Source organism: Ursus arctos, unplaced genomic scaffold, assembly GCF_023065955.2.
Source record: "Ursus arctos isolate Adak ecotype North America unplaced genomic scaffold, UrsArc2.0 scaffold_34, whole genome shotgun sequence".
Classification (NCBI taxonomy): domain Eukaryota; kingdom Metazoa; phylum Chordata; class Mammalia; order Carnivora; family Ursidae; genus Ursus; species Ursus arctos.
Window position 1 is genome coordinate 20965526 of NW_026623030.1, and position 24462 is coordinate 20989987.

A 24462-nucleotide genomic window follows, 5' to 3' on the forward strand; every position below is an offset into this window, starting at 1 on the left:
CAGGTACAAGCTAATACTCAACAATACTGATGCCTTGTTTTTTTTGCTCTGTCCGGACCGCAACGCTGTAGCCAATTTAGATATGCTATAAATTTAAGAGGTTGCCATGGCCACCGCGCGCCCATTGGCCGCTGGGCCCCCTACGTGCCGCGCCACGTCACCAAATCTGAATAAGGATGCGCGAATTAGGCGGCGGCCAGACAAAGATGAGGATCGGGACCGCTTGAAAGTGGGGGAAAGTGCCGGCGCCTCCGCCACCGGGGAAAGCCGCTCCGCAGCGCCGAGGCCATTGGCCACCCAAGACACCTGGGGGAGCCCGGAACAAGCACTGGGGCGCGCGGCCCGGGGCATGAGGCTGTGAAAACCACCCCTCCCCACCCTACCCCGGGCAGCCCAGCGCCAGGCCAGCGATCACCCAAGGACTTGACCGGCTGAGTCTTGGTCCGGACCGGACTCGTCCGGCGGCGGCCGAGATAAGAGGCGGAGCGCAGCGGCGGGGCCCGGGGGCCCGAGGGCCGGGGGCCCAAAGGGAGGGCAGAGCGGCCCGAGCCGCCGGGGCGCTATGATGGTGCACTGTGCCGGCTGCGAGCGGCCCATCCTCGACCGCTTTCTGCTGAACGTGCTGGACCGCGCGTGGCACATCAAATGCGTTCAGTGCTGCGAGTGTAAGACCAACCTCTCGGAGAAGTGCTTCTCGCGCGAGGGCAAGCTCTACTGCAAAAATGACTTCTTCAGGTAAGAGGCCGCGCAGCCCTGCCGCCCGCGCGCCCGCCCTGCGCGCGCTCCGTTGGGGCGCCCGGGAAGGGGAGACCGCGAAACCAGCCTCCTGGGCTCACAAGCTTAAATGGGAAGCGGGGCGGCCCGCTGCTCTCGTCCTGTCCTTGGTCCGGGAAAGCGCCCGAATCGGGCGGGGTAAGAAGAACGCTGCTTCGCTGGCTTTAGTTCGCTCTTCCAGGCCGGCTTGGAGCCGCGGTGGGGCAGGGCGAAGAAGCCCTGACAAACTTGCTCCCCGCTCTGTGTCTGCGCCCTTCCCCACAGCTGCGACCCCAGGGCGGAAGTTCAAGCCCGGTTCTGAGAAAGGAAGAATTTTTGCCCAAGTTAGGGGCTGCTGGAGGCTTCTCCCACCAGACAGAGTGCGGGAGCCCAGGGGCTGACCTCCTGGCAGGCCAGGGCCCCAGAGCCCTCCTGGACAAACAGAAACTTCCCCAACTCCAAGGGGGCTCAGCCGGGAAGATCTCTTCTGATGATGGGGGGAGGGAACCTTCTCCTCCTCGCCCCCCACCCCACCAACTCCTTACACATTTTCTCCCGTCTTGAAATGTACAAACGAAATCGAAGCTGAGAACCAGGACCTCCAGGGTCCAGTCTGCGATGTGTCACCTCCCCTTGCTGCCCATAGGGGCCCTCAGGTGAGCCAGGGCAGAGCACTTTTCTGGGCCTCAGTTTCCCCACCTGGGAAACGCCAAGGGATAGCCTGGAAGTCTGTGGGTTTTCCGGCAGCTCAGCACTGCCTGCTTCCGCCAGGCGCCGGGAACCGGCTTTGTGCCTGTGAATTCCGGGCACCGAGGGAAGGGGGGCGTGATTAACACCGTGGAGAAAGGCTGCTCACGGGCCCCAGCGGCTCGGCACTAGGGAATTTGAATAGGAGAAAATGTCAGCCACGGCTTTACACGTGTAAACTCCCTGGCTCCGGAGGCCTGAGGCCCCTAATGTGACTGTGCTTGCAAAGTGCCTAATGATTTTTGATAAGGTGCATATGGCCAATTACACTGCCGGATAAGGCCAAAAGTGACTTATGGCTTCTAATGCCCTCACTACATCAACGTCACCCAAATTCGCCCTGTTTAGAGACATGGGTATGAGTAGATGTGGGGCCCCAATGTCCTGGGCCCTCGCTCTCCCCCTCAACCTGCACCTCACCCCTCCCAGTGCTGGCCTGCACCACCCATTTTGGGGGAGGCTGGCCTTCTCCAAGTGCTCAAGGAAGAAAGAAAGGATTTAGATCAGGAACGTGGGCAAGGGGGGAATTTAAGAGATCCTGTATACCGGGGAATTTGAGAGATCCTGTATACCGGCCCTGCAGGTTTAGGATTGCCTTCTGGTCACATTCTCCCCGTGTCTGCCAGGGCCAAAGATTTTGGGGGGTTGGAGACTCAATCCCTGCTTTCCAGAGTCTACCGTTCTGAGGCCCTGCTGTCTACAGGGCCAACTAGCTCCTGTGGATCCCAGAGTCGAGACTGGAAGGCCTCCGGTGTTGGTGGCCCTGGGAATCAGCCAAAGGTTCCTTCCTGCCTGCTCAGGTCCAGCTCAGGAGCGGAGCTCCTAACCCCATTGTTAGGACCTGCCAGCCAGGCCAACTGGCCTTACCTGGGCCCCAGCAGATTGGACAGGATCCAGGAGGCAACGCCAAGGAGTGGCCTGAACCTGGCTGCCCTGGCTTAAAATGCTAAATAACTTGGCCGGCCAAGTTTGCCCCAGGCAGCCTAGGCAGATCTGGTAGGGATGCAGGGAGCATCTTGGGGTGCTCTGTGCTTGGGGAGTCTGCTTGGCTGAAGGCTGCAGCCATTGCTCTAAACCTTGTGGAGGACAAATAAACCTGAACAGGGCGTGACAGTCCCAACCCCACGAACAGCCCAGGACATTCGTCTCACCTCTCTTTCACTAGCCAGGGAGAACAGGATTGGGGTCTCATTGGACAGATGTGGAGACGGGGGCCTCCCAGAGGCTAGGCTGGGTGGGAAGGGTCAGGGGCTCAAGAGGACGGGACCTGGGCTGCTGCAAGGTGACAGGCCATGTTGTGTGTGTGCAGGCGCTTCGGCACGAAGTGTGCGGGCTGCGCGCAAGGCATCTCGCCCAGCGACCTGGTGCGCAAGGCCCGCAGTAAAGTCTTCCACCTCAACTGTTTCACCTGCATGGTGTGCAACAAGCAGCTGTCCACGGGTGAGGAGCTCTACGTCATCGACGAGAATAAGTTCGTGTGCAAGGACGACTACCTGAGCTCCTCCAGCCTCAAGGAGGGCAGCCTCAACTCAGGTAGGCGGCCGCCTCCCCTCCCCGGCCTCAGGCCCTAAGACCATGCAGCCGCAGCCCGCCTGGCACTCTCCACTCGGACCCTTGGGCACTTTCTGCACCTGGCTCAGGGCTCTCCACTCCCATCGGGCATTTCTAGGGCAAATGGAAGGGTGGGGAGCGAGGGGCTTGGGGGGCTGGGGAAGGGGGATAGCATTTGGAGTCTGTCCTACAGGATACAACTACTAGCGGTTCTCCCCCCTCCTCCTTCCATGAGGGGCCTTTTCCAAGTTGCTGGGGGCCTTTTTCTCCTCCCCCAATTTGGAGCCACACAATCCTCCCCCCCTTCCGAGTCTTTTCAGCTCCTGGTAATTTCAGGCTGCACTGGGAGGACGGTAATTGGGGTCTGGAGGAAGGAGAGATGGGGGAGGAAGATCCGAGGCCCAGAGGGCATCTGTGGCCTCCTCCGGTCCCCTCTCCAAGGAGCCGGGCTCCCCCAGAGGGCGTGCCTCCCCCTTTCCCAAGCGGTAGGCGAAAAGTGACGCGAGGGCTAGGGAAGGGTCCCTCCGAAGGCCCGGCCCCGCCTGGAGGGAGTGGGCGGGCGCCGGGCCGCTGGGGGAGGGGCTGTCGCTAGGCTCGGAAGGGAGCCCGGCGCGGATGGCGGGGGCCTGGGTCGGCGGGGGCCTGGGTCGGCGGGAAGGCTACCCGATTGGAGAGACCTTGGGCCGCCGCTGACGCCGCTGTCCTCTTTCCGTTCCGTCCGCCCGCAGTGTCGTCCTGTACGGACCGCAGTTTGTCCCCGGACCTCCAGGACCCGCTCCAGGACGACCCCAAGGAGACGGACAACTCGACGTCGTCGGACAAGGAGACAGCCAACAACGAGAACGAGGAGCAGAACTCCGGCACGAAGCGGCGCGGCCCGCGCACCACCATCAAAGCCAAGCAGCTGGAGACGCTCAAGGCCGCCTTTGCCGCCACACCCAAGCCCACGCGCCACATCCGCGAACAGCTGGCGCAGGAGACCGGCCTCAACATGCGCGTCATCCAGGTGCGGCCGGGCCCGGGTCACCCTTCCCCAGCCTCCTGAGCCCGGGAGCCGGGAAGTTCAGAAGAGCCTTCCACGCAGCCTCCTTGGCGAAGAGTGCGCCGAGTGCGGGGCTGCTGGAGGGCAGACTGTGTGCCCGACATCAGGGCCCGCTGGTCCAACTTCTAACCAAAAGATTCCGCTTAGTCCTGCTGTCCCCCTGAGGGTGCGATCTTGGGCGGGTCACTCACCCCTCGGAATCCCGCCCCCTCCCCGTTCGAGGAGAGTTTAAAGCCTCGCTGGGGTACCCCTCTTTTCCTCCCATCTTTCGGAGCAGAGAAAGAAGCAAGGCTCTTCACGTGCCCCCCTCCCCGCGCGGGTGCATGGGCTGACAGACAAACCGCGAGAACCCGGCTGGGGAGGTTGGGGAGGCTGGGGAGCCGAGGGGCCGGGACTAGAGCCCTGCCGGGCGGGAGGCCTTTATAAAGCCGTCAGGCCGAGGGCGGGCCGAGGACCAGGAAGCCCAAGTCTTTATGAGTCGCCCCACGGGTCCGCAAAATCCTTCACCCTTGGCTGGTTCCCCGAAGCCCCTCTCCACCTCTCCCGGCCTAATCCGCCCGGCCCCCGCCTCTGGGCAGTCTTGGTGCGGAGAAGGCTATAGGACCCAGAAGGGGCGGCCTGGGCAGGGAGGGGAGGGCGCCCTGGACCGAAGCTCACAATTCCCGCCCTGTCCCAGGTGTGGTTCCAGAACCGAAGGTCCAAAGAACGCAGGATGAAACAACTGAGCGCACTCGGCGCCCGGAGACACGCCTTCTTCCGGAGTCCGCGGCGCATGCGTCCGCTGGGCGGCCGCTTGGACGAGTCTGAGATGTTGGGGTCCGCTCCGTACACCTACTACGGAGGTAAGGACCCCCCACCCCCACCCCGGAGCGCGCTGCCCTACACCCAGGCCCGTGCGGTTCTGGGGTCGGAGGACGCAGGGCCGGATGCTGGCACTGGTGGCCGCCAGAGATCCCTCCCTCCCTTCTACGCACGCGGAACAGACACAATCATGAACACACCTTAACAGACACACAGCCACAGACGGACGCACGCTCACCCATAGACACCTCCTGGACACAATCAGACACAGGGGTTCACTCACCCATACAGTGATACACGCAGATAAACACACGCACCCACAGTTCAGAGACCTCAGGGATACAAATCTAGGCACGTGATCACACACAACAATACACACAGGTGTGCGCCACTCCCCAGATTCACTCGCTGACAAACATACCCAAAGAGATTCACAGGCTCACACACTCGCAAGCATCATACCAAGGCGAGCGCCACAAATCCACATGCACCTGCCCCAACCGGACACCCAGCCTTCCTGCTGCCCCTGCACTTGGAACCAGCAGGAACACAGGCACTGGAGGGCAGCGCGGGCAGTAGGGATGGAGGGGTCAGAATCCATCCCGGGTCACCTGCTAGCGAGCTTCCAAGTCGCACCTCTTGTTCCGCCTCGGGGACCACGCGCTCAGCGACTGGCACTGTTAGCCAGGATTGCGGGCGGTTGCTCTGGGCAGGACTTTCGCCCATTCTCCAGCCCCAAGCCCACCAGGGTTCATTGGGGTTGGAAGTGAAAGAGTTGGGCCCACCCAGTTCCCCACTCTCTGTCTTTAGGCTGCAGGGGCAAGGAGCTGGAGTTGGCAGAGTTTGCATTCTGCGGCTGGCGTTCCGGGGCTCTGGCCTGAGTGAACTCTCCTCACCGGCACTCCTTTTCTTCCTTCTCTCCTTTTTTCCTCCTCCCTTGTCCCCTCACCCCTGCATTTCCTTCGTACTTGCTTGGCGACCCATCCCAACCCCCCACGACCATCCCAGCTCCCTCGTGCTGGTATTTTGAGACCCCAGGTGCTCTACGGAATCCACTCACTGTCTTGCACTTCCTCAACCTTTGGGCCGGAGGAAAACACCTCCCGCTTGTGTTTCTGAGCCTCTGAATTTGGAGAGCCCGCGGAATGCCTGTGCCTGAGACTGATCTCTGCTGAGTTCTGTGGTGGGGAGGCTAGCGGCCCAGTTTGGGGAGAGGTGACTTTTCTTACAAACATGGTTTTGGAGGCAATGCCGAGGCCCCTGGTAGCGTAGGCAGCGCGGTACACCCAGGCCGACCCAGGAAGGCAGGCTTCAGTGCACTGTCCACCTAGGGGGTTAGGTCTTCAGGTCCGGCCAGGGTCCCCTGAAATTGTGGGGAAATTGCGCGGCTGATCTTCTGGGGGAGAGACTCTGCGCTGGCATGGCCTGGATTGGGGACTACAGACACGGAAGGCAGCTCAGAGGCTGGACGTGTGGGGCCGTCTTCAGCCACGAACTCTCCCTACCTATCTTTGCCTCGTTCCGCATACCATCTCCGCCCGGGCTCGGGGAGGTGGTGGGGCGGTGCGGTCCGGAATTTCTCCCCGCCTGGGTAATTAAGCAAGGTTTCCCCGAGGACTGGTGTGCCCCCACCGATGCCGCTGCCTCTTCTGCCCGCGCGTCTGCTGGATGGGGTGGGAGCCTGGACACGCGGGCCCCTCTTTCTCCGGAATGGGGGCCAGGACCCCCCAGCCCCAGGGAGGCAGCCCCGCCTAGTCCGCGCTGGGAGATCCGGGCGGCGGCGGCCGGCAGCGGGCGAGAAAGGGGCTGGGCGGCGGAGCCGGCGGCTCCCCGTGGGAGCGCGGACAAAGCCCCAGCTGCGGCTTTTGTGCCCTTTTCAGACGGCGTTTGTTCCAATTACCTCCGGCCCGGCCGCCATATGGGCGGAGGCGGCGCGCTCCGCGCGGGGGCCGCGGCCCTTGCTGGCTTGCCGGCTCGCTGCGGACCGCGGCCGTCCCCCATCCCCGTCCCTTAGGGGCCCCAAATTCGCTGCGTCCAACCTTTCCCTTCACTTTCGGGGAGAATGGAATGAGTGGTTTTTAAAAAGTAATTGGCGACCGTTTTAGCTGTTGCTTAAACCGTCTACAAGGCGCGCCTCCGGGCACCCCCATTGGGACTGATTTCAGGGTTTGGAGAAAGAAGGGCGGCGGGCGGCAGGGGACCTCCAGAATTCGCCCAGGTGACTGAGACCCCAAGACCCAGCGCGGGGTGGGGGTGTTGCAGAGGAAACCCGGCTTGGGGGTGCGCTGGTTTTCCCACCGCACAAAGCGGGTAATTGTCACCAGTGCCGGCGACAAGTGCTCCTTTCCTGGGGTCCCATACCCCAAACCTTCCCGAGGCCGACCTGGAGGAAGTCCCCAGGGTGGGAGCTCTGGGAGGAGGTCAGAGAGTTGATGCAGAAACACTTTATTGAGAATGGGTGGGCTTGTAACCTGGAGTCCCTGAGCCCCGATTTTGCGGGCAAAAATGCAATTTGTGCATTTTTCTGGAGAGAGCCCATAGCTATCACCAGATTCTCAAAAGGACTCAGTGTCACCAAATGTTTCAGAACCTGGGTGTCCTGGCAAATGCACGCTTAAGTGCCCATGATCAGGCAAACGCCCTCCCTCAAGTCAGGCCTAGGGAGGCGGGAGCGGACCCTAGGGACACATTCACCCAGAGGGTCGCAGGGCTGTACTTGAGGGGGTGAAGGGCTGGCCAGGTCCGCGGGGTGCCTGTGGTGACGAAGAGGGCACTCAGCCGCCTTACGAGCTCCGAGTGCTATTGCCAGGTCCTCGGCCCAACTCGACAGCCCCTTTCCGCTGCTTGGGTGTGGGGTCCAGGTGTGGCTTCTCCCCTGCCAGGTGGCCGCTCCCTCTCAACCGTTTGGTGCTCTGGTCTCTGTCCACCCCAGCATCGCCACCCAGCTCTACTCCAGGCATCTCTGGCGTCTCTGACCCATCTGGCGGTTTTGTGGGCGCCTCTGTCTTTCCTGACCTTTCATCTCGCCCCTGGTCTCTCACCGGTTATTACCAGTGTGGTCTAACCACGCAGCTGGTCTCCTCTCTTTCTCTGTGCTTGTCCTAGACAATCGCCCTGGTCTCTGTCTTTGCCTTGAGCTTGGTGCCTCTGGGTCTCTTTTCTGACCTGAGTCTGGGGGCGCCCGTCTTAGCTCCCCTGTCACTCTGTTCTCTGCCGATCTCTCACTGACTGTTGGCTGTTTCCATGTCTCAGATTCTCTGTGGATCTCTTCCCAATTCTAAGACACAGTCTAGGGGTCACTGTATGCGTCTCCACTGCCAGTGTCTCTCTCCATCTCTGTCTGTCCGGAAACCTCTGACTTTGAAGTCACAACATCTTTCTGTGTTTCTGTCTCTGAGTCCATCCCTCTGGTCCGTGGGTCTCTCAGCATAGGTGCCTGGGCACCTCTCATGGTCTCTCTCTGAGTCTGCATCCTCTGACACCTCAGCCAGCCGCCCCCTCCCTTGCTCTGCCGGGGCTGGCCAACCTGAGTTAGTGTCCCGCGGTTCCCTCTGGGTCTGGGCCTCCATCCGCCCGGGGCCCCTCCCGCGTTCCCGAGTCCCTCCTGGCCTGGTCGCCTCTGACCTCTCCCTGTCTCCTCCTGGTCCCCTCCCACAGACTACCAAGGCGACTACTACGCTCCCGGAGGCAACTATGACTTCTTCGCGCACGGCCCGCCGTCGCAGGCGCAGTCGCCGGCCGACTCGAGCTTCCTTGCCGCGTCGGGGCCCGGCTCGACGCCGCTGGGCGCGCTGGAGCCGCCGCTGGCCGGCCCGCACGCCGCCGACAACCCCAGGTTCACCGACATGATCTCGCACCCGGACACGCCGAGCCCCGAGCCGGGCCTGCCGGGCGCGCTGCACCCCCTGCCCGGCGAGGTGTTCAGCGGCGGGCCCAGCCCGCCCTTCCCCATGAGCGGCGCCAGCGGCTACAGCGGACCCCTGTCGCACCCCAACCCTGAGCTCAACGAGGCTGCCGTGTGGTAAGGCAGCCGGGCCGGGCCGCCCCCGGACGCAGCCGCCCGAACCGACACGCCGCCCTCAGGGGTTCCCTCCCGGGTCAGCACGCAGCGGCCGCCGCTCCTCGGCAGGGCGCACGGGGGGCGCCCCCGAGTCCACCCCGCGGGCGCCGCGGCCCCCCCCCCCCCCCCCGGCCGGCTGCCAGCGCTCTTCCCGGCGGTGCGAGCGGTGCCTGGGACCAAAGTCGATACTGCGGAGGGTCGAGAGATTTGTCAAGCACGCTCTAGACTTCCCCCGACCGCTGCCACCACCTCTTTGGACCAACAGAGGGTTGAGACCAAGGGGCGGAGCCGATTTTTCCCCATCTCTGCAATCCGAGTGGCATTTTGGTAACCTTATTTCTCACTCTGCTTTCCCCGTCTTTAAAACGAGATAAGAAAAAGAGAGAGAGTGAAGGGAGAGCGAGGGAAGGGAGCAAAATGAGGAAGAGAGAAGATGGAGAGAGCGCCAGCCGGAGAGAGCGCGAGAAGATGGAGAGAGAGCGAGAGAGGAGCGCGCTCGAGTGGGGGTGTCACCGGGAGGAGGACGGAGCCGCCTGCGCGCGGGCGCCCCCAGGTGGCCACACTTGAGGATCAAGGTCAGCTTTCTAGGAAGGGGGCGGTCCGGACCTCGCGGCCCCGGGCCAGGCACCCCCCAACCCTTCCTTCCTTTGACATTTATTGTGAGCCCGGGGGTCCAGACCAGACTGGAACACTCGCCCACCCTGCTCTCCCCTTGGGCAAGGCGCCAAGATTTCTGGGCTCCGGCCCACAGACCACCCTCCCTGCCCGGGGCCTGGAGGCTGGGTCGTCAGGATGTACAGTATTATACTTTTTTGGAAGTCGAACGCTTCTAGTTTCCTTATTTTGTATAAAGAAGAAACAAATAAAGTATGTTTTTGTGTTTACTGTTTATTTATTGTACTCTAGTTATCCGGGGTTGGACATTTTTATATTTTTAAGAGGAGGGTGGGCAGAGTGAGGGAGGGGAGACAGAAAGAGGTTTACCTAAAAAAACCCCACAAAAAACAAAAAATCAACTTTTTTTAAAAGAAAGATTAATAAAAAAATTCTTTTTTCCCTCAGTGCTGTGTAGTTTTCTTTCGTGTGTGTGCCTGTCCCCAGAGTCCCTCCAAGTGAACAGAGTCCTTCTCTCTAGTTCATGTGTCCCACATAAAACAGACTTGATGGGTATAAAGCCATCTGGAAGGGGGTGCTTTTGGTAATCAAAGTAGCTGCCAATTTTTTTGACAGTCACTATGTGTCCGGCACAGTATGGCCCCATGCTTTATATAAAGACCACCATCTAACACGAGCCTGCCCCTCGCATAGTAGGCCTTCAAGATATTTGACGGATGAGTGGTTGTATGATTTGTCCCCGGGGTGTCAGAAGAACTCTAGCTTCCCTCCCGATGAGGCCTCCTGTAAATCCGGCTGGTAAGCTGTTGCTAGTTATCTGCAAGGCTGTATTAGGGCGGAAGGACCCCAGGGAGAGCAAAGCGGATGTGTTCTCCACCTCCTATCTGGCCCCGTTAGGTAAATCAGTGTGATGGGAAGAGTGCTAGGTGAGATTTGGGAGGCCTGGGCCACTGCCTGAAGACAAGGCCTGTTTCCTTACTTGCAAAAGTGGGGATGGGAGATGGGCTTCCTACCCTCCCTTCCAACTCAGACACTGTAGGGCTAGGAAAGCAGATGAGGGAGATAAAAATAAATATGAACGTGTCCTGCCTTGGTTTTCAGCCAAACTGGGGGCAGGAGCTTGCCCCCTTTAGTGGCAGCCGGACACAGGGGAGGGGGGCGAAGGAGAGGAGGAGACGTGGACCACCAAGGAGTGGGCTAAGAGTCCTGCTAATCTCTCCCTCTTGTATACGGACCTCGTGAGAATCACGCAAGGTGGTTTGGCTTTTTCTTTTCTTGCCCTTACATGCGTTTATCTTTCTCAGAGGAATGCTCCTTGCTCATTGAGGAAAATTTAGAAATTTCAGATAAACGAAGGGAAGAAAATGTAATCACCCAGAATCTCAAGCACCTTGGTAATGTATCTGATGCCTTTCCTTCCAGACTTTTCTTTTTTTCTTCATTTTGATACTAGCGATCATTCTCAACATTGCCATGTGGTTACCGGCTCCGGTTCACTCAACAGTATCTCCCAGATTAATGACCTGATCGTAGTCAAAGTTATGTCATCCTGGGATTGACTGGCTGAAACCTGCTGGTGATGGCTGACCCACCCTTGCTGGGTTTTTGTTTTCTTTTTAACCAGTGCTATTGTTGGACATTTGGGTCTGTTCCTTTTTTTTTTTTTTTTTTTTACCACTTAAAACCATGCTGGAATAAATGTCCTCCTAGCTAAATCTTTGGACTTGTATCAGCGTAGGTGTTATTTGCCCCATTAGGATGCTCACAGAGGTCAAGGGACTTGCCCAAGGTCACATAGCCGGGGAGTGGCAGAGCAGGGATTCAAGCCCACGTAGGCATTGGGTTGTGCTTCTGTCCCACAACGGTGCCCTGATGGTAATGAATCATAGAACCCAAGAGAGAATTTGCAAGATTCTGGGCCCCATCTCTGCCAGGCCCCCAAATGTTTGCTGGGCACATGTGAATTTTTTGAGGAGGGCTCCCTTAGAACTTTCACCAGAGAGAGACCCGGGGAAGTGAAGTTCAGGGGAGTGGACCTACTTCCGCTCCCCACAGACAGGCCTGTGACTGGGTGGCGGAGGCAGGGAGGAGGAAGGAGAAGGGGATTTGCAAGAGGTGGGAGCACTCCCTCCTGTGGGTGCACTCAGACCCCCAGCTGCCTACCCTGGTGGAAAGCTTGAGCCAGAGCTGCCAAGGAACTCCGTCACGGGGCAGCCGAGTGGACACACAGGCTGGGAATTCACTGTAGCACCACCCCTCCCCCCCGCCATCCCGCTACACACACACACACACACACACACACACACACACACACCCCAAACGTGTATATGCTCACACAATTACACATTCACACACACAAAATGTGCACAAACAGAAACACCCACACATACAGACACGGGCCCAGGCACGTAGACACACGCACCAGCCACATGGACACACTCCTGCAGTCGCACACACAGGCACACTCTTGATGACAGGCACACACTCCACACGCTGGTGCACACGTAGGTACGTGCAAACACACGCACGTTAATGTGCAACCCCCCCCGCGTGAGTGCAGATATGCAAGTGCATAGAAGCACACACGTGCATGTCTACACATTCCTGCTCTGTTGTTTTTTTAAAGATTTTATTTATTTATTTGAGAGAGAGAGAATGAGCAAGAGAGAGCACGAGCAGGGGCAGAGGGACAGGGAGAAGCAGGCTCTCTGCTGAGCAGGGAGCCTGATGTGGGGCTCGATCCCAGGACCCTGAGATCATGACCTGAGCGAAAGGCAGACGCTTGACTGACGAAGCCCCCCAGGCGCCCCCAGATACTTGCTTTGAACCCACATGCCCAGCCCCTGTGGACACACACAGACCCAGGTATACACACGTATGCACGGAGTGTATACCTGCCCTTCACACGCCCACGGTTTCCAGCTGGGAGAATCGGGTGTGGAAGGAGCCACCCCGTGCATCAGGGGGTACTTGAATAACCCTGGGGTGGTCTCGTCAAGATCTCGGATGCTAGTTCCAGACACCAGACTCCAGGAGGGAGAGGCATCTGTGGGGTCCAGGTCAGTACTTGAGGCTAACTCCCAGGGCCCTTCCTCTGAGTGTTTTTGAGTGAGTCGGGATGGGAGCAGCGGTCCCCTGGGAGGAGGATGGGGGCAGAACAGAGCAAGGGCCCTGGGGTCTCAGAGAGTATCTGACTGGTCCCTGCGTCACCTTTCCGAGCCTTGGTTTGCCCCATTGCAAAATGGACTCACAAGGGCATTTCATTCACGTTGGAGGGATGTCGTTCAACCTGTGGTCAAGGTTCTGGAAATCTAGATCCCAGGTTCAATCCCCACCCCCATCTCCCTGCCCCCACCAGCTTCCTTGGAGAACGACAACTGGTGGCCGGGGTGGGGGGGCAAGGGAGGTGCTGGTCAACATCAGCTCAAACCAACACCCACTCCTGTGAGCTTCTCTCAACTCCCCAAGAGCCTACTGGACCCAGGGACTGTAAGAGTAGAAATTGCAGCCCCAGCCACCCCGTCACAGTGCCCTGCGGGGCCCACGGTCATGGTATTGGGCCCACTAAGGTAGGAAGGTAGTTCCCTAGGACAGCGGGACAGGGAAAGGGGAGAGCTGGAGGATTGCTGGTCCCTGGACACCCCCAACCATTTTCTCAAAGTGTGACCAGATGACGGTGCTTGCTAGAAGTACGTATCTCCCCAGGCCTCCGGGCCCACGGCTGGCACTGCTCCCAGGCATGGGGCCCCGCATGTGCCACACGTTCAAGCTCCCAAGCTGATTCTGATGTCCCCCAAATTTGCAGGACCACTGCCCGACAAAGCCTTGTCCATCTGGAGTCCACATAGACCCTCACACACCACCCTTCAGCATGAGTGCCATTAACCCCACTTTGCAGATGAGAAAACTGAGCCCCGAGAGGTGAAGTGAGCTGCCTGAGGCATGCAACCAGGGAGTGATGACAGAGCCAGGTTTGAATCCAGAGCTCCTGCCCCCAGAGCTCATGTTGCCCCTGGATCCAGGACACAGCCTGACCCCGGGAAGGTCTCGTTCTCGGCAGAGCAACAACTACACGAATGAATGTATGCATTCCAGCTGCCATGAAAAGAGGCTCTTTAGGAGAAATTGTAATGAATTCTAATTCTCACTGGTAGCCACCTCACTGGATTTTGTTCCGGGGGTGGGGGGTGGGGGTTCAAGAAAACCAGTCAGAGGGCAAAGGGCATAATGAAAACTGCCAAGGTCAAAAGACACAAGGACTTCCGGCTTCTCCACCTGCCCTTGCTTCTCCCGATCACCCTCCCATCGCCCCTCCGCGCCTCCCATCCTTCCCCTTCCACCTCCATTAATGTATCTGTTCCTCTCCTTCTATCTCTCCATCACCTGTATTTATTATCATTTAAAAATAAAAGATTTCTGAGAGGGGAAAAAAATACTCTGAGCTGTGCCAGTAAGGAGGTTAGCCAGCTCCTGGCGTGCCCTCCAGCTTGGGGCAAAAGGGGCCCCGTCACCTGTCCCTGGCGGCCCCCAGGCTGTCACCCTGGCAACACTGACCAGTGAAACCACATGTATTCCAGCCCCCATCGTCAGGCTCTCCCCCGGCCCCAGCCCTGTGCCCCTGCCCTGAAATGAACACCCCACAGAGCACGAAAGCTGACCCACTGTGCTTAGGACTAATATTTAAAATGCAGAATGGCTGTGGAGAGCTCCTGCTCCCAAGCCTTGTCGTGCAGTAAAAAGATATAAACAGAATAAATTACCTCTCCAGCTCGGATTATGAGAATACCCATCTCCTGACCGGAATTTTAAGTCCTGTCTCCCTCGTAGCGCCGCACACGGCTGATTTATGGAAACCTGAACACTTCTCTGCATATTTCTTCTGTTCAGCCAAGTGACCGAGTTTACCCTTCCTATGCCATTAGCGTTATTAACACCTGGGCAACCGATCATTGCAAATGGGCCATTTCTGTGATGAACAGAAACCTCTCCCGCCACTTCTCTGGGGCCTTGCTGCCTCTGGCCTCCTCTTCCTGAGTTTTCTGCCAGGGCTCAGGACTGCCCCCACTCCCCTCTCGCACCTGCTGATGGGCTCCTGGGGGCTCTGGGAGGAAATCCCTCACCCCAGCAGGTGCCCATGGCTTTCTGGTGCCAACACCACTTTTTTTTTTTTTTTGATCCTTCAGAGAATGTTCCAGATGGAGGACAATGCCCCCACTGACCAGGGAAATAAACCGAGACTCAGAGAGGGCAAGAGACTGGCCTAAGTTCCCACAGAGAGTTCACAGCAGAGTTGGGAACCAAATCCAGATCTTCCAGCCCGGTGATGCTCCAGGTGTGGTCCTGAGCCCAGCAGCGGCAGCACCTGGGAGCCGGGGAGAAATCCAGAACCTCAGGCTCCACTCTGGAACTTCAGAGCCACAAGGCGTCCGATCCTCAGGGGATTGGAGCGCACAGTTGGTTTCTGAAGGACTCGCTTAGAACACACCCAGATTCTGACTGATCCCTTTCTTGCTGGAGGAAAATCTCACCACGCAAGTCTTCTTTGCTCAGAAGCAGCAGGGTTCCCAACTCCTCGGTCAAACTGACTAAGGGAAGATGAGGCCACCAGCCGAGCCAGTGTCCACATCTTCCCCATGGAACATCCCAACCCACACTGGGTCTCTGTCCCCATCCCCAGGCTGCGAGCAACTTGAAACCAGGAACTGTGTGACTTGACGTTGGACACTCAACCTCTCTGAGGTTTGCCGTGTACAGAAAGGGTACAATCAGATCTAACCCGAGGGTTCATGGTCAGGATTGAGGTCAGACATTTCTCAGAGTCCAAGCACAGTGCCTGGAAGGGAGCAGGCCACAGAGTCACAGACCCTGACTGACGTAATAATGGGATAGTTAGAATAACAGTGACCTCTTCCTGGATGCTATTGTTACCATGAACCTGTTTTCTTCTTTGAAGAAGTGCCTAAAGCATTTTTTAAAACAAGGACTAACTTCACAGCCTATTTAGACAGACACGCGATTTACGACTTTTCAGAACGTCCTTAAAGATATCCATGTTGTCAGCTGGAAAATGATAGGGCCTGGGAAGATAAGAATGTGTCTGGCACGTAGTAGGAGGTCGAGGCTTAATCAAGAATAATTTGGCAATCTGTCTAAAAAGAAATGCACTGTCCACAATTGGAGGATGAACAAGATGTGGTACGTCCATTCAGTGGGATGTTACTACCCAGCCATAAAAAAGGAATGAAGGACTGACACCTGCTAAGACACAGGGGAACCTCAAAAACATGACGCTGAGGGAAAGAAGCGAGGCACAAGAAAACCACGTATTCCGGCTCCCTGCTCATTGGGGAGCCTGCTTCTCTCACCGCGCCCCGCCCCCCTTGTGCACGAGTGCGCACGCGCACGCATGCACGCTCTCTCTCTCTCTCTCTCTAGATAAAAATACTTCAAAAAAAAAAAAGAAAGAAAACCACATATTGTCTGGTCTTATCTATACAGAATGTCCAGAACAGGCACATCCATAGACACAGAAATCTGATCGCTGGTTGCCACAGGCTAGGGGGTGGGGGATGGGGGGTGGCTGCTTACTGGGCACGAGTTTCCTTTGGGGACATGGAAATGTCTTGCTGGCTCGAGAAGGTGGTCGCACCTCGTTATGAATGCGCTAAACACCTCTGAATTGTTCACCTTCATGCGACTAATTTTATGTTGTGTTTCACCTTATTTTTTAAAAATGAGAGAAAAAAAAAGAAATGCAATTTGATTATGTTTGGGACCTACAGGACACCCAAACCTAACTAAAAAATCCATCCCTGCTGCTGCACAAAGAAGCTTTGGAGCCTCTGCTGGAGCTGGGGGGGGGGGGGCTCCTCCTGGCGGACCCTGCTAGAGGGAGTTTGCTTCATGCACTTTTTTGGGGGGGAGGGGTCCCTGAAATAAGATCGACATCTTTGTGTGGTTCTGCCAGACCATTATTTAATCAAGGCAGAGTGTCCCTGCAGCGAGGGACAGGGACCTCTGGGGGAATGGGCATTTTCACGAAGCCCGATACACAGCAGGAGGTCACACTTGGGGTTCTTTCTCCGCTCCTCTGTCTGGGGGCCAGTCTCTGTTGGGTGCTGGTGTGTCTTACACGCTCGTCTCACGCTTGTTTATCAGATGCACTACAGGCAGGCTGGGAGACGTGGCACACAGAAGCCAGCGACCACGTAAAGGGATCGTTTTGTTTCTCCTTTTATTTATCGCTATGTTTATTACCTAATTCTGAGAAGTGATACCGTTTCTCCACTTAGAGTGGTGATAACATTTTCTTTCTAAAAGGCATTTAAGGTTTCAAGAAACGTACGAACTGGGTAACAGTAAAGATGACGCATGGAGTCACACAATCCGAGGTGGCAGCAGGAGTTCGGGGACCACGTTTCAGGAACGTGCGTGCTCCAGCAGAGCTGGCCGCGATCTGGCCCACTCCAGGTCACCAGAGACTTCTCTGTGGTCAACGCGCAGCCCCAGGGGATTCTCCCCCTGACGAGGTGACTCATCCCCTCTGGGCCTCAGCCTCCTCATCAGAAAAATGGACCAAAGACCCTGTGGCCAAGTTGTACAGACAGACACCTGCCTGACTTCTTGAACTTTCTCTCCGTTCATTCATTCCTTCATTCCTTCCGTTAGCACATATCTGCTGAATGCCTAGTATGTGTGGGCATTCTTCTGGGCTCTGGGTTACCGATGTGAATACAATAGGCTCCATCCCAGTCCTCATGGAGCTGATACTTCACTGGGAGGGACAAGAGCCAAGAGAGAAGAAGCATCATTTCAAATAGCAGTAGGAGGAGAAGGCGGTGAGATCAAGAGGCCCTGGGTGCTGGGAGGGGCATCTGGCCAGGCCAGGGTGGGGCAAGAGGGGTACTCGCCTTGGGTGCAAAATTTAAGTGGCGGGGTGGGAGAGATGCTCACCCAAAACTCAGTTATCGAGGTAAATTGTGTTTTCATATAATATTTTGAAAAATCACAATTAATGCAAAATAGCCCATAATGAGCAAAATGGCAACCTGTCCAGTCAAGACAGGATCTGACAGGCCTGGGATTCAGTGAGGTAAGACACGCAAGGCCAAGTGAGACCCTATCTTCATTTAAAATGTCACTATTTTCTTCATCACAATTTTCTTTTGCATTAATTTTAATTGAAAAAATCATTTATTACAATATAATTTATCTTGATTTCTGAGTTTGGGGCATCCCTCACTCTTTGCTCCCCAGGTGAGTGCCTTGCTTGCCTCAACCTAGACTCAGCCCTGCGAGGCAAGGCTGTGAGCCAGGAGGGCCCCTCTGAGGTAAGGCCTGCATGAGGAGAAGTGCCCACTTAGCTGAGATCTGGGGGAAGAGTGTGATAGACAAAGGGAACAGCACTGATGATGGCCCTGAGGCAGGATCAAGCTTGGTGAATTCTAGGAAGAGAAGGAGGCTGGTCTGGTTGTAGTTTGGGGAGGGAAGGGAGGAGGGGCCTGGAAAAGGCAGTTGTTGGGGTCTGAAAGGTCAGCAGAGGTCAGATGATATAGGGTTCTGTAGGCCAAAGTGAGGGGTGGACCCTTTATTCTGAATACAGAGGGGACATGGGATAATGTAAGCAGGGTGAGGGCTGGGAGCAAAGATCTGCCTTTGGCTTGTTCAAGACTCCAAACAGATCAGGGGGCAGGGGGCAGCCTCAAAACTGGTCAGGGGGCCCAGTGGGGTCTTTTATTCCTTGTTTTGCAAGAGGGGAAACTGAGGCTCAGAGAGGTGAATTCTCCTGCTCAGGTCCCCCCTAGTAAGAAGCAGAGGCAGAGTTTGAACCTAGGTCTTTAAATACCCAGCCTGGCCCTCTCTCTGCTCACCTCACCAGCTCAGAAGAAGCGGCTGCGTCACATAACGTCAGAGGAGCCTCCGCTTCCCTGTCTGTAATGTGGGACGGATTAGAGCTCCCACTTCCCAGGCTTGACCAGTCAAGGAAAGTGCTCGGCCCCGCTCAGGCCAAGCACTGATACGTTTTACCTTAAAGGGAAAATCAAAGGCCCTTTCCCACCCACTTCTCTCCCCGCTGCTTCTGCCCTCAATGGAGAAACTTTGGTATTTGTTCTTCAAACATTTATTTTATTCTTTGGGTTGGTTTTTTTCTTTTTTCTTTTTTTTTGGGGGGGGAGGAGGTGGGAGGGAAGAGGAAGGATTGGTGAAGGTAATCAGTTTTCGGACTTAAGATAAAAAATCGCAGCAAAGGGTCGACTTGACTCTTTATAATTAATGGGGCGGCTTGTAATAGGATTCTCCTGCCTGTGGCGCTCCCAGGAAACACCTTTTTACATAAGATATTGCCCACGCCGGAGTGGCAGCCAGGTGATTTATGGGGTTCCTTGCTCCAGAAAACCTCTCCTGGGGTTGCCCGGCCAGTGGAATTTATCAGGGAGTTTGGAAGCAATGAGAGAAACCAGCCCGTGACATTTTTGGTGGAGTTTAAAAAGCACAAACACTGGGGAAGGGAGAGGCCAAGGGGTCGGGGAGAGGGGCGGGAGAGTCTGTTTAGGGTGGCTCAGAGTCCGAGCTGGGGATTCTCGGCACCCAACTTCTGGAGGGAGGGCTCGAGCTGGGGATTCTTGGCACCTGACTTCTGGAGGGAGCGCTCGGAGTCGGAGGGCAGTAGGAGTGAACAGAGGGAGAGGAGGGCTGGGGGGGGGGGTCTGGCCTCAGCCTGATCCCACCCACCACCCCTGGGATCCCTGCTCCAGGGATGGCACCACCAAGCTGCCCCCCCCCAAGCTTGCAAGGGGGTCTGCCTTTTCTATCCCTCCATCTGTGGGTCATCGGCTATGGGCTACCCCAGGAGGGCAGGACCTCTCATGCGTCTCTGGACACAGGGACTCCCATTGGCTATTCTCTGGAGACAGGTGGAAGCAGCTATGGGCTGTTAGCAGCCACACACCCAGCAGCTGGGGGGGCCCACCTGATAAAGGGGTTTGAGTCAGGGGGAAGGGCACCCATAGAATCCACTGCAGAGACAGAGGTGTCTCTGGACAGGAGATGGAACTCAAAGCTGGGGACAGGGCTGAGGGATGCAGGCGGGGGGATGTGGTCTCATGCTCTACTGTCCCAGGGCTCTCCCTCATGCTCAGAGTAAAAACCACAGTCCTAACCCACAGCCTGCAAGATGCTCCATGATCCAATGTCCTGTTCCCTTCCCTACACACATACACTCTTAACCTTTCTGTCTTTTCCCATCTTCTGCCATTCTCTCCCTTACCCACTCCCCTGCAGCCATGTTAGCATCCTCACATGTCCCTACCTCAGGACCTTTGCATGGGCTGTTCCCTCTGCTCTTCCCTCACATGTCCCACATGGCTTGTTCTTTCATTTCCTTCAGACGTCAGCTCAGATTTCACCTTTTCTAAGAGGCCTACTTGGCCCATCCTACCTCAACCTACCAATAGATTAAGAGACCCAAGAGACCCATTTCACAGCCAAATGCAATGTGAACCCTTTGGACCCTGATTCCAACAAACCAACAAGACATTTTCAAGACAATCTGGGAAAAGCTGAATACAGCCTGAGTAGTAGATAACATTAAGGAGTTATTTGTTAATTGTGATTGATGCGGTCATGGTGTGATGCTTACATTAAAAAAATTTTTTCCTGATCTGTTAGGGACCATACTGACGTACTGTATGAGTGAAACTACATAATACCTGGGATTGCTTTGGCATACTCCAACAAAATAAAATAGCCCCCCACCTCTTCCAGGCGTTCTGTCTCCCTTTATCCTGCCCCATCCTTCCTCACAGCATCTATCAGCACCTGACATGTCATATTTTTATTTGGGGATTTGTTATTGTCTGTCTCTCTCCATTAGAATGTAAGCCCGCTGAGGCCAGGGCTTTTGCTGTATTCCCAGCACCTACAAAAGTGTCCAACACAAAGTAGGTGCTTGATAAATATTTGCTAAATGAATTACTGAATGAATGAATGAATGAATGAATGAATGAATCCACTAGCTCTTCTTCCCACATCCTCCCTCCTTTGGATCTCCCTTCTCAGCTATCTTCCCAGATGGTCACCAACCCTGGGGGTCCCCTCACCACCAAATGAATCACCAGGTTGGGTCGATTCCACTTTCTCGATATTTCTCCAAACTCATCACCTCTTCTCCAAAGCAAACCACATGGTCAGACCAGATGGTCAAAGCCTCCAGGGTCTTGCCCAGCATCACCCAGCCAAGCAGAGGTGAGTCTGGAGCTGGGCATCTTCCCATCTAACCCCGGAGCAGACAGACTTCAGTCCAGTCAGGGCCCCTCCTACCCCCTCATCCACGGCCACTCAGTTACCCATCCCTTCATTCCTCATCCTAGTGAAGACTGCTAATTGCCCTTTGATCCCAGTTCTCCCCTGAGCTTCAGTTGGGTAAGTGCCTCCTGGGCTACAGACTACATTTCCCATATTCCTTTGCAGCTAGGTGAGCCATGTGATCTAGTCCAGGCCAGTGGGCTGTGAATGGATGCAAAGTGTGCCACATTCTGGTGATGGCCTTACAAAAGAAACTTCTTGCCCTCTATTTTCTCCCACTGCAGCCTTGGTTATTATGGACCAATTTAGACCACGTGGATGAAGATGGTATTTTCAGGGATGGTGGAACAACAGGAGAGAAAGAACCTGGGTCCCCGTAAAACCCAGTGGAACAGAGCTGCCTACCTTCTCGCATCTAGTGCTGTAGAATGGGGTCTTTTCATTATAGCAGCTTAATCTGTATGCTTACACATTTATTCTGTATGCCAAAGACTTCCTGCCATCCCTCAATATTCATTTATTCTTCTTTTCCTGTGAGAGAATCTCTGGTTTTAGCTGAGCATATGGCTGCCTGTTATAAAGACTACATTTCCCAGCGTCCCTTGCAGCTAGCTATGGCATGGGACTACATTCTGACCAATGGGCTATAAGCAGAAATAGTGTTATTAATTATAGGGAGTGTCCTTAAAGAAAAGAAAGGTGCCTTTCTTCACCCTTTCCTCCTTCCTGCTGCCTGGAATGAGGGTATGATGGCTGGCCCCCAGCATCCATCTGGGACTATGAAGTGACCATGGGAATGGAATCCATTCACAGCTGTGCAATGAAAAGCAAAAGAGCTTGGGTCTTTGACGCCACTGAGATACGACACCAGCCCTAGGCTACCTAACTGCAGGCTTTTAAGTAAAAGAGAAATAAAGGTCTATTTTGGTATAAGCCACTTATTTTGCCTTTTCTGAATTACAAAGCTGAACCTAATCCTGATAAACTCACATGCCTTCATTTGTTCTGAAACAAACCAGCGACACAAAATAATGGAACTGGGTGTGCAGGTCTGGGATGGCTCCTCCGTACCCCTCTGCATGGGACGCCCCATGAAAGCTCTGGAGGAGCTGGACACAAAAATTAGGAATAAGTGGGCTCTACATCCTCGTGAGAACAAGGAGCCCTACCAGGCCACCGCAATGAGGCTTGGGCCCTTGCCCCAGGTGTCCTGGAGCGAGTAGCTGCCCCTCTCTAAGGCTCATCCACTCCCTCGCCATCAGCTAACAGTCCTGCCAGGCCTCCCAGGAAAGGGGAGCATGAGGCTCTGAGTCAGAGAGATGCTGGCCCCAGGCCCCAAGGGTGCACGGAAAATTAGGCAACTGTACTCTTAGGGCTGATGGCATCTCCGGCTTCCACCAGCCCCAACCGCCACTCACACCAGCTACATCCAAAAGAGGCTCCTACCCACTGATTTAAAACAGCCTCCCAGCTTCATAAGACACCGCCCCCCCAATGTCATTAATATCACGTTGGGTTATGCTTCGCTCTCCCTGTAAAGATAAGCAGCATGAACCCTTGTGCCTGCGAGCAAGAGTGAAAAGTGCACCCCAAGACAGGCAGAGAATGAAAAACAAACCTCCCGAGTTGGCCTTATTTTTGCCGAGGGCCAACCCCAGATCGGGCTCAAACCTACGCAGCTCAAAGCAAGTGAGCGCAATTCAGGAGACCTGTAGAAACTGTGGGCCATCGGTCAGGGTCCTTCCCTTCCCGAGAGACAGAAGTCATGGGCTGAAGCATAAAGGAAAATGTACTGGCTTGCATAAATGAACGGTCCATGGGTGCCTCCCAGTTCCCTCTTGAAGTCCTGACAGACAGTCTAATTGGACACCTTGGCTCCTAGGTCTACCCCTGAACCAGTCACTGTGGCCAGGAGAGATACAACCCTCACACTGGCTCAAGCTGGCGCCACGTGCTCCTCCTCCCGATTCAGAGCAGTCACTTTCTTGCAGGACTTGTCAGAGACTTTATATGAATATGTGGGCAAAGAGAGCCTATGGTGTTTCCTAAATTGCTTTGAATCTGAGCTAAATAATCGGGAGATCTATTATACCGGGCCCATGATCAGATGTGCTCAAGCAGTGGCTGCCTCCTTTCGACAGAGCATAAGCGCTCCATTTGCTCCAGTCCCCACCATTCCCTAATGTCTAGCTCCTTGCCTGCCTCACTGTAGACACTGAAGTTTGATATGTGGCTAGTGACGAGATGATAAGTCCCAAATGCAAAAATGTGAAGCTCTACATACCTGGAGGAAAATCAAAGAGCCCTCACTTCATGACAACATTCCCCCCTAAATACAAGAGTGTGCACTCTCCCACAGGCACACACACGGACACAAACACGCGTGCATGCAAGGTCACGAGCATGCACGTGCCTACACAACCACACAAAGATGACCTGGGACACCAAGCCTCAGCCTCAGCCATCATGTCCCCAACGAGAGGGTCAGACCCTGCTCTGCAGGGACCGGGCCCTGTGTCCTACCCTGTACAGTCTCTTGCCAAGGCTGGGAAAGGGGGAGCAACAGTGGTATGACCCTGGGCCCCCTCCTCACACCCTGCCTTGTCTGGATTCCCAGGCTTGAGGCCGGAATAAAGGACCAGATGGAGGAGAGGCCTCGGGAGGCAGGGGGCTGGAGTCAGCCCGGTGAGGGGACAGAAGAAACCACAGGGAGCCCAAGGGGTCCTCTGCCCCAGGACAGGAGCCCCAGCAGGGAGACCGGGGAGGCTGGGCACGTCCGGGGCAGGTACACACATACCTGGTGGCCCAGGCTGCCGTGCTCTCAGCACAGCCCTGGGCAAACACAGAGGAGCTCCTGCTCCCGGGACCCTCCTCCAGGCTCCCCGTTCCCCCCACAGAGCGGTGTGAGAGGGCAGAGATGGGAAGTGAGGGTCCCTGTGCCTGTCACCCAGCCTGCGACACCGGGCACGGCATCCACGCGCGGCATTCACAGCCTCAGCTTCGACCACCCGTGTCCCCGCCCTCTCCCTGCGCCTCCGCTCTGCCCGTGGCATTCCTGGGGGGTCAACCAGGAAGGGCTACAGTAAGGTCACTGACAGGTGTTATCTCAATGGGGTCAACAGGCCCCTCGCTTCTTATCTCTGGCTTGCTGAGACCAGGAGGGCAGCAAACAGCAGCTGACAAGTCTCCCAGGAGTGCGGCCAAGGGCAGAGGCCCAACTGGGAGACAGAGCACCTGGTACTGAGGTGAGCTCTGCCACTCACCTGGAGGAGTACAGGGTGGGGGAAGATCATCTCTGGCTGAAGCAATCCTGTGGGGCTTCTGGGAAGAGGCTGCCCTCCCAATGGGCTTTGAAGAATGTGTAGGATTTAGAAGCACGGAGGGCTTGGCAGGCGGGAGCCACAGCTGAAGCAAAGGAAAGGAGTAGTGAGAACAGTAGCAGTTCCATGCACGCGCCTCAGGGGTTCACACATCGGGGCTCCGGTCCTGTTGTAAGACCTGGAGGAAGCGCTCAACTTTTCTGTGCCTCAGTTTCCTCATTTGCAAAAATGAACGTAATAGTATGGACCATGTGGGTAATTGTGGGGCT

At 56.0% G+C, this 24462-nt stretch overlaps 2 protein-coding genes across 4 annotated transcripts in view; one reads left to right on the top strand and one right to left on the bottom strand.

The window, feature by feature from the left end:
- The first annotated feature begins 562 nt into the window (after window positions 1-562).
- Window positions 563-8919, top strand: LHX5 (LIM homeobox 5). Its single transcript, XM_026515110.1, has 5 exons — window positions 563-735; window positions 2810-3033; window positions 3780-4057; window positions 4770-4935; window positions 8552-8919. The coding sequence occupies exons 1-5, from the start codon at window positions 563-565 to the stop codon at window positions 8917-8919; spliced, it is 1209 nt and encodes a 402-aa protein (XP_026370895.1).
- Window positions 8920-9826: 907 nt separating this feature from the next.
- The window catches only part of SDSL (serine dehydratase like), a 37898-nt gene continuing 23262 nt past the window's right edge, over window positions 9827-24462 (bottom strand). The window contains exons 12-13 of one of the 3 annotated variants that reach the window (XM_044389883.3): window positions 24137-24278; window positions 9827-14931 (exon numbers count right to left, since the gene is read on the bottom strand). In XM_044389883.3, coding sequence (XP_044245818.2) covers window positions 24163-24278 — 116 coding nt within the window. In that variant the 3' untranslated portion in view covers window positions 9827-14931; window positions 24137-24162. Of the gene's footprint in view, window positions 24279-24462 lie in introns of all 3 variants that reach the window. The other 2 variants (XM_044389884.3, XM_044389882.3) reach the window with 2 other exon arrangements.

Bases quoted from the DNA above. Each gene is read 5' to 3' on its own strand.
- LHX5 (XM_026515110.1), top strand. From the start codon at position 563: ATGATGGTGCACTGTGCCGGCTGCGAGCGGCCCATCCTCGACCGCTTT. The intron at 4,058-4,769 runs GTGCGGCCGGGC...GCCCTGTCCCAG, and splicing joins TCAACATGCGCGTCATCCAG to GTGTGGTTCCAGAACCGAAG. The intron at 4,936-8,551 runs GTAAGGACCCCC...CCCCTCCCACAG, and splicing joins TCCGTACACCTACTACGGAG to ACTACCAAGGCGACTACTAC.